The sequence below is a fragment of the Carassius carassius genome, chromosome 25 (assembly GCF_963082965.1).
Source record: "Carassius carassius chromosome 25, fCarCar2.1, whole genome shotgun sequence".
NCBI classification, from domain to species: domain Eukaryota; kingdom Metazoa; phylum Chordata; class Actinopteri; order Cypriniformes; family Cyprinidae; genus Carassius; species Carassius carassius.
In genome coordinates this window covers 24,060,448-24,070,440 of record NC_081779.1, presented here as the reverse complement: position 1 = coordinate 24,070,440, position 9,993 = coordinate 24,060,448, and the positions used below count along the sequence as shown (strand labels likewise).

The 9,993-nt window shown below is 41.1% G+C and overlaps 1 protein-coding gene across 1 annotated transcript in view; it reads right to left on the bottom strand.

Annotated features, from left to right (window-relative positions):
- Positions 1-375: 375 nt before the first annotated feature.
- The window catches only part of LOC132104459 (unconventional myosin-Ig-like), a 58,820-nt gene continuing 49,202 nt past the window's right edge, over positions 376-9,993 (bottom strand). Inside the window, exon 22 of the mRNA XM_059509937.1 lies at positions 376-2,175. Within this exon, the coding sequence (XP_059365920.1) occupies positions 2,013-2,175 (163 nt within the window). The 3' untranslated portion in view covers positions 376-2,012. The remainder of the gene's footprint in view (positions 2,176-9,993) is intronic.

The window sequence follows — 9,993 nt, the reverse complement described above, 5'->3', positions numbered from 1 at the left end:
AAAAAATAGTCAAATCACAAAGACCCGAAAAAAAGACAACACAGGGGTGTCAGAAAAGATGAAAGATGCTCGCAGCAGGGGAGTGGAAGCAGGAAATAGAAAACAGAGCGACAGTAAGGCACTACTGAGAATCTTCAGACACACACACACACACACACACACACACAGTTAAATTTAACAGGGTCTCTTCATAGGCATAATGGTTTTTATACTCTGCTAATCATATTTTATATCCCCTAACCTTAAACGTAATTCTCACAGAAACATTTTTGCATTTCAAAAAGCATGTTTTTAAGCCATTCGGTTTATGAGGTCACTGTAATACCAAAGTCATTATATACAATTGTGTCCTTGCCATATACAACAAACACACAATTACTGCATGTGGCATTTAATAAAACAACATCATATTATTTGATTACAGTTTAGTTGCTGTTTTTAAAAATGCAGCATTTGACAGATATTAATAAGTATTGAAATCACTCCTCTGTTTATGTATTACAACTACAAAGCAGTAACAATATTGTTAGGTTTAACCCGAGGTCTTGGTTAAATACTCCTGCAATACTCTCAGAAAAAAAGGTACACAAGTTGTCACTTGGGTGGTACAAAAAAGGTTCAAAAGCTAAAAAGTACATCTTTGTGCCTTATTAACCCCTTCAAGGTACATTTTAGCATATTAATACATATGTAAAGATACATATTTGCACTTTAGAAGTATATACTGTATTAGTACCTTTTGAAAGAGTACTGCCTCAGTGACAGCACTATCACATGAAAATACTCTTGGTTGCATCTCCACAATTCAAATGTACACACTGAGAAAAAAATACAGTCATATAGAACATAAAAATATAATCTGCATACAGTATGTTAAGAAAAGTGCAAAGGCCATATTGATATAATGTTCCTTCTAAAATGTTGAGAACTCATAAAATACCATTATTACATTATCGCCCACAGTTCAAAAGACATGACACACGTTATGGCTATTTCATGTGCAAAATTAAAAATAGAGGAGGGACGGCAGAATAACAGCAGATTGGGACAATAATTTATGCTGCATATCTTCATTTCAAGCACATGATCAACACACTAGTACTAACTGCTTTAGACGTTCCTTCTGTTTAACACAGAGGACTACTGCAGAGATGACATTCTTTATAGACCAACACATGTCAAATACTTGTATTTGAGCTCTTCTGGTTCCATCGCCCTGAAGTCAGTGGGTGTTTTGAATGGGTTTTTGGTTAAATGCCAGAAATTTGGTCTGTGGTGAACACAAGCTCAAGATATTTTCATGTTTCATTCCTGTTTTTAACAAGTGTAGAAAGCCTCGTTCAGACTGTCAGTCCAAAATCCGATTTCTGTGTATCCGATTGTACTTAAATGATGAATTTAAATGATTGACTGTCCACACTGTGTGTATAGCAACTGTTCAGATCTGATTTGTGTGTTCTGTGGCGCTCGTTCATTTTACTAAATATCTGCTTTGGTTTCTATGGTAACAACATTGTGTTGTTCTACAAACAATAAAAAGAGTAAAACAACAATAACAGCAATACAGTTTGCAATACAGAAGCTGTTTTACGACATGTTGCAGTCGCGCTGGATTATATTCCATTTTACCAGTCTCAAAACTAAGAGGTGCGTAGAATAGCTCTATATTGTCATTTTCAGCTTGACTTTGCAACAACACAACCTTGCTTCTGCAAAAACTTACAGCATGTTTTCCACAAACAACGTCTGGCGTGTTACGTTTTATATGGCGTGAGAAAGTGACGCAGGCAACGGATTTTCAGAAATGCGATTTGAATAGTATTTGAAACCACATGTAAATGTAGGCTGTCTACAGCCTCATTGAATAGTGTGATTTACAATCACAAACTATTCAAACTCAAGCATATGTACACTTATGCACAAAAATATCCAATCCTGTTTGAAATATCTGGAAGTTACGGTCCCGTCATGGCTGAATGGCTAAATACTGTTTTATGTCCTAAGTCTTGGCTTTACTGATGGGGCAGCAGTAAGGTGAATCCGGTTCGACTCTTCTTGAAGTCTGCGATGGTCTGGCCGGGTTTGGTCTCGACGGTGATGCTCTTAGGTTTCCCGCTCATGTGTACCTGGAACGCTGTAGAGCACACTTTGACCGGCAGTGGAGTGTTCTTCACTCTGGAATAAACACATGACATAATTACTACAGATTCTAGCCAACGCTGAATACATCCCTAAAATAGGCTGTGACAGCTCTCTCAGCTCCCTGGCGTCTATAAAAAGCAGTCAAAGCTGTGAATTTAATTGTGGTTTTGCTGTTTTTAGTGGTTTATGATTAGAATCAATGAGAATCCAATATAACATTACAGTATATCTTAACAATAGTCTTCTCTAAATAATCCCTCAGAAATTTGCATTTTAATTCACTTTTTAAACCATGCTGGTTGATTTTTTTGACTGTATAACTACTTTGTTGTTTTGCACAAAACTGATACAAATAAAAAGACAGAAAAACAAGGCTAAAGTATCTGTATTGTATCCAATTATAGCTAAAATGCTGTTTTAAGCACATTTAATTTTTCCGTCTATTATATAAGTGGTCCAGAGATGGTAAAGTGGGGCTCGAAAAGTCCCATTTGATGGAGGCAAAAATAATGTTCTATGTAGGACAGAACAGATTAGAAGGGACACCCCTGTCCCTGTTCCCTGAATGCAAAGTCTTCTCGCTTCCTATGAGTGTTTAACATGATCACCAACTCTCAGAGTGAGCGCACAAACATGCCACACTACGTCTCTTTCATTCAGTTGTCTATAAAACACAAATGCAATGCTACATAAATGCACATCTTAATATTGTACATTGTTAAGGGGCCATATACATTTTTTTTTCACTTATTTCACTTATAATGTCCTGTTTTTGTACCCATGTTGCACCTTCTTTTTTTTAAGAAACAGGTTGTTTCTGTAAACTTCTGTAAGGGAATGACCTCTTAAAAATTTTTTTAATTAAATTAAATGTATGCATTTGGCAGATGCTTTTATCCAAAGCGACTTACAGTGCATTCAGGCTATCAATTTTTACCTATCATGTGTTTCCGGGGAATCGAACCCCCAACCTTGTGCTTGATAGCACAATGCTCTACCAAAATGTTTTAAAACATAATTTATTCCTGTGATCAAAAAATAAATAAAATAAAAAAATCTATTATGCTGATTTGCTGCTCAAGAAGCATTTATTGCTATTATAATCAGTTTTGAAGCAAATGTGCTGTTCATAATTTTGCGAGAACTGTGATACATTATTTTTTTTTTCAAGATTTCTTTATTAACAGAAAGTTCAAAAGAACAGCAGTTATTTAAATCTGAAAACTTTTGAAACATTTTAAAATGTCTTTACTGTTGTTACATTTGATTACTTTAATGCATCCTTCTCGAATAAAAGTATTAACTCCTTTAAAAAATCTTACCGATCTCAAAATTTGGACCAGTAGTAAACATGATGATGTTTTAAACATTTTTTTGCAGCTTACATTTTTTGCAAAAAAATAAAATAAATAATAATAATAATAATCCTGTTTTTCCACGATAAAAATGTATTCTATTTAGTTCTTAAATATATATATCATCCCTGGATTTCACAAACTACAGTAAAACAGGATGGTCTTTTCCTGTCATTCAGGTTTTCTCTTTCCATCTCACCCCAAACCATGCAGATAAGCACTCATGCTTTCCTCATAAGCCCTTCAACAGCTGGAGAACAGTCCACCGTGAAAACAGCCTTCCGTGGGTCACGCAACTCTTCATTTCTCTTGTTCCCTTTCTACTCAGTTGTTCCCATCAGGGCTCCAAGCCTCAAACTCACTGACCTTCTGATTCACCAACTCACCAGAAGAACACCAGAAGAACCTGACACTGGAGCACATTAACTACTCCTGGTCAAGATTCAAGGTTAAAGAAACAGTTTACCCTGAAAAATTTGAAACTGTGTCATCATCCTGTGATGAACTCTTTGCATGCAAAAAAGCTGCAGAAAAGAAAAAACGGACAAGCAAACAATTATAGAGAGCTGGAACGTAACATAAGGTTTAATAAATGATTGATGAACAGAATTTAAATTTTTAAGTGAACTTTGGTTACAATTAGTGTAGATTAGTTGGGCAAGTTGCTCTAAGAACTTCGGAGGTGTGCGATTCCTCAAAGTTGCAGGCGTGCGGTTGAGTTGACCTGTTTTTTTTTTTCAGGGACATGGCGCCCCAACCAAAGAGAACATGCTGCAGTCGGGCTGCATTATTTATTGCCATGGAAACCATACGACAGAACTGGGACGCAGCAACAACTTCGTACAGTTCTTGCGTGACTTTAAGACTGAGTCTTCTTTCATTCATTCAGTGTTTGTAGGACTGCTATAATCACATGTGAGTGTCCATCTCCATGTCCATTACTGTGAATCATTGACAACTCTGTTTTGGGCCAACTGACTCAAGAAAACACAAACAAACACAGTCTGCATCCCCGGGGCCCGGCTGTCACTGCGCATACTTTTTGTTTACCAACACACCCTGAGTTTGTGCCCCTGTGGGCTGCATGCATTTGTTTGTAGTCTCCTCCTAATGGCCTGTTGAGTACATCACCAGCTAAAGAGGCGAGAGCACTTCTTCCAACAGTGTCCCCATGAAGACACAATGTTAAATGTTGCATTACTTTATTAAAAATCTTTTTGTCCTTCTGATGATAAATTTGAGCAAAATTAGCAGCATCACATCCGAGATTCTCAGTCTCTCAGTGAAAATGCATGTCAAAAAAACATAAATGATTTTGTTTCTCATACACTATAAAAGTATTTTTTCAAAAATATTATTTGAATTTCGCACATAAATCAGTGTTACTAGCTGTTTGTTCGTAATTATTTGTGAAATTTGCTAGCAAAAATAGTTTAAAATAAAATATTTGTTTTTTTTTTTAGTATTTTTGTTTTGGTGGCTTAAATGTTAGAAATATTTAACATAGTGAAAGGTCTGGTAAATGTGTGAGTCATGTCAGCTGGTTTATATGTATTTTATTTTAATTTCAAGCATCACTTACATTAGCAATTGTCAGAATATTGGTCTTACAATTTGACTGGTTTACTTTTTATTTTTTTATGCCAAGATCATACTTCATTTTTTTTAAACCAATGGTGTTTGCTTAGGCAAGCATCACTATTACTTTTGCTCATATATAGTGTTTATAATTCATATAAACCCCTCAGTATAATTTGTAAATTGATCAAAATTGACAGTAACGAATTTTACATTATTACAAAAGTTTACTATTATAAAATATTCTGTCCTTTGAACTTTTTATTCATCAAAATTTCCACAATAAATATGAAGCAGCAAAACTGTTTTCAACATTGATAATAATAATAATAAGAAATGTTTCTTGAGCATTAAATCAGTATATTAGAATTATTTCTTAATGATCATGACTGGAGTAATGATGCTGTAAATTTAGCTTTACATAACAGGAATAAATTCAATTTTAAAACAGATAAAAAAAATAAATAAAAAAAAGACTACTTTGACCAGTAATAATATTTCACAATATTACTCTTTTCATTGTATTTAGATTAAATATATGCAGCCTTGTTGAACATAAGTTCCCTCTCAGTCGGTCACGATCAACATCACATTGGTGACAGACGAAATTGGGATATCGCTTCGATAGACCAATCTACTTTGAGTGTAAACTAAACGAGCCAATGCACATCGGGATGCAATTATTGCATCCAGCTTCTGCTGATCACAGCGTGAGTATAACATGGCAGAGTATTTACTTCGGAGCCGAGTGACAGTATCGTACTTCTCAGCTGTGTCTACAGTGAACTACAAGTTCAGCACGCTCTCTGAAGCTTTCTGTGTTGGCAAGACGGCGCTTCAGCGGCGGTCGTTCCAGTGTCAAGTGGATTGCACACTTCAGGCTGCACTACTATCGGCCATCTCCCCTGAGCGCCTCAGCACTAAAAGAGCATTTCCAAAAGAGCAATTTCCTCTAAATTGCGTCTTTATAAAAATGATGGATCGTCCTTATAAGGATGCCGTTTCACCCGTGCATTTCTGGGTGCGGTCGCAAGTCGTGGAAGGCACCTGTTACTGCCAGAAACCGGCCGGTAAGCTCCTCCTCCCTCACCACCCTATAGGGCAGTGCAGCACAGGGGTATTTGGCAATCCCGCTGGTGGAGCGTGCAGTAGTGATGAAATTGTGTCCTAAGTCCGCTTCTGCTTCCATGTCCATGCTAGTGGTCCAGGAGTGCTATCTCTGGCTGTGTCTGGCAGCCATGAGGGAACACCGACAAGGTCCGGTTTCTCAATGCTCCTGTGTCCCAGACTGGCCTCTTCAGCGACGCAGATCTCCAGGCATGCTGTGGTTTACACGGATGCCTCCACCACCAGTTGGGGGGGCCACTAACAACAGGAATGCAGTCTCAGGGGTTTGGAAGGGCCCGCAGCTTCATTCATACATCAATTACCTAGAGTTTTTAGCAGTGCGCCTTGCCTTGAATCATCTCAAAGTTCACTTATGAGGCAAGCACATGTTGGTCCGAATGGACAACACAGCGACTGTGGCGTACATCAACCGACAAGGTGGTCTGGACTCCCATCGCATGTAGCAACTCCCCCGCCACCTCTTCATTTGGAGTCGGAAGGTTCTGAGGTCACTTCGTGCTGTTCACATTCCGGGCTTGCTCACCCATACAGCCGACAACCTGTCTCGAGCAATGCTCCCGGGAGAATGCCGACTCCATCCCCTGATGGTCCAGCTGATTTGGAGACGGTTCAAGCCACTCAGGTAGACCTGTTTGCTTCTCCAGAGACCTTTCACTGCCAGCTGTTCTAGGGAACACTTAGCATGGACTCACTGGCACACAGCTGGCCGCAGGGCCTACGCAAGTATGCATTTCCCCCAGTGAGCCTTCTCGCACAGACACTGTGCAAAGTCCTGGAGGACGAGGAGCAAGTCTTGCTAGTGGCGCCGTATTGGCCCACTCAGACCCGGTTCCCCAAACTAGTGCTCCTCGCGACAGCCCCTCCTTGGGTGATTCCTCTGAGGAAGGATCTACTGACTCAGAGACAGGGCATCATTTGGCACCCACGTCCAGACCAGTGGAAACTCCATGTCTGGTCCCTGGACAGGACATGGAGGTTCCAGGTGACCTACGTCAGGAGGTAGTGAACACCATCACTTCTACGAGACACGCTCATGCTTTGAAGTGGAACCTGTTCATCGAGTGGTGTTCTTCGCGCCGATAAGACCCCCGAAGATGCCTGATTGCGGTCGTCCTTTTTTTCTGCAGCAAGGGCTGGAGTGAAGGCTGTCTCCCTCCACCCTCAAAGTCCAGGTTGCTGCTATTGCTGCATACCATGACCACGTGAATGGGAAGTCTTTAGGTAAGCATGGTCTCGTCATCTGGTTCCTTAGATGGGCCAGGAGGTTAAATCCTTCCCAGCCCCCCTTTATACCCTCTTGGGACCTGACTCTAGTGCTAAAATCACTACAGCAGGGCCCATTCGAGCCTTTAGAGTCAGTTGAGCTAAAGTTTCTTACATTGAAAACTCTGCTCCTGCTTGCACTGGCCTCCATCAAGAGGGTAGGGGACCTGCATGCATTATTGGTCGAAGATTCATGCCTAGAGTCTTGGCCAGCTAACTCTCAGGTAATCCTGAGGCCCAGGCCTGGCTACGTGCCCAAGGTTCCCACTACACCCTTCAAAGACCAAGTGGTGAACCTGCAAGCACTGCCCCTGGAGGAGGCAGACCCATCCCTGGCTTTGCTCTGTCCCGTCCGAGCATTGAGATGTTACATAGACCGGACACAAAGTTTCAGGAACTCAAACTAGCTCTTTGTCTTTACGGAGGCCGGCAGAAGTGGAATGCTGTCTCTAAGCAGAGGATGACCCACTGGATTGTGGATGCCATAATCCTTTCTTATCAGGCACAGGTTGTGCCCTGCCTGTTCAGGTTGCGAGCTCACTCAACTAAAAGTGTTGCATCCTCCTGGGCACTGGCTTGTGGCACCTCGCTGACAGATATTTGTAGAGCTGTGGGCAGGGCGACCCATAACACGTTGGCTAGGTTCCATAGCCTTTGTGTAGAGCCGGTATCCTCCTGTGTTCTCACCTCAAACGGGTAGTGACACTGAGAGGACCCGGTTAGTGTCCGTACTGTAGACCCTGTTGAGATCCTCCATCACCCTAGGCAGCTGGACGCAGCGGAACGTCCAGTGCCAGGCCTTCATGATGAATCCGTGAGAACCATGGAAGGCTGTGTTCCATATTGAGACCTAGGCAGTACTCGTATGTGTATAGTCCACGGTATAGCCTTAGAGCCTGTATTACCCCAGCAGACTTCTGCCTTCCCAAGAGGTTTTTAATTACCTCAAATTTCTCTATATTCACCTAAACAGATGCTATATGTGTATTTGCTCCCAAAAACTCCTTTGGGAAGGATGGGGCCTCTGCAGCGTCCCTGTTCCAAACGGAATGGGTACGTTTTCCCATTGTTATCCAGTCTCACCCAGTGAGTTAGTGCTTTGACAATGGTGAGTGGAACTACTTGTTCCAAGCCCCGGCCTATACCTAATAGGGACGCAGGCAGCTCGCACAGGGCACAGGAAAGGGCAGCACCCATGGCGATTTGGTAGGGATCCTAATTTAATCGAATGCGATTTTCATGCACATCTCATCAGTAAAGACGCTCCTGTAATTAGTAGTATATCTCCAGCACGTACGTTCGGATCGGATCAACAAATCCTGCCCAGTTGCTTCTCAAAACTAGTCCAAAACTAGCCCAATCGCGTTTCCAGGAGGTTCTCCGATAAAAATTGCTTCCCGGGGTTAAAATATAAGTTTTTTGGCAGGGTTGCTTTGGTAAAATTCACATATTAGGGGCTAAATATCACGTTATTTGTATTGGGGTCACTGTTAAAATCGCAGGCGATTCTTTGTCGATTTTGTAAACGATTTTGTGTTAGTTGTCGGTAGACTACGGCTCTGTGTAGTAACTGCCGCTCCACCTGAACCAGTGTTGCCAAGTCTGTGATTGTTTTTCATGTCCGTGGTTTGAAGCAACCCCAATACAAATAACGTGATATTTAGCCCCTAAAATGCGAATTTTACCAAGGCAACCCTTCCAAAAAATGTATATTTTAACCCCGGGAAGCAATTTTTATCGGGGAACCTCCTGGAAGCGCGATTGGATTAGTTTTGGACTAGTTTCAAGCAACTGGGCAGGATTTGTTGTGAAAACCTGGCAACCCTGATCTGAACGCACCTGCTGGAGATATACTTCTAATCACAGGAGCATCTTTACTGATGAGATGTGCATGAAAATCGCATTCAATTTTTTGCACAGCCCTAACTGAAAGGGAATGTCTCGGTTACGTATGGTAACCCTCGTTCCCTGAAGGAGGGAACGGAGACGTCATGTCCTATCGCCACAACCCCTGTACCACTGCTGAGCAGCCGGGTCACCAGCTTGGCTCCTTAGCGAAAACCTGGTATGCATTGCACCTCCTGCCTCCTGCATTTCGTTGGTCACTGACGTGACATCTCCATTCCCTCCTTCAGGGAACGAGGGTTACCATACGTAACCGAGATGATACTTCTTTCAAAAACATTTTAATATCCTTTAAGTTTTTTATTAATAGAGTAAATGTGCAGGCTTACGACTGACTTTGCAAATTTCTAAGCCAAATTATTTTAGTAGTTTATAGCTACTACTAAATTTACATATTATTAATAAAACAAATAAAGTCATCTGAGGTCAGTGGAAACTCTCTTCCACCTTTCCCTCTGTCACTTTCACTCAGTTTCATCCTGAACTAAACAGACTTCTGCATCTCTGCTGCTTTTAAAATCATTTTCACCTCAGGCATTCATCCATAACTCTCAAACAACGTCACTTCTTTCGCCCTCTCCGAAACTGTCAGCCGTTTCCCCATAGGCAAAGGCTCTCAGGA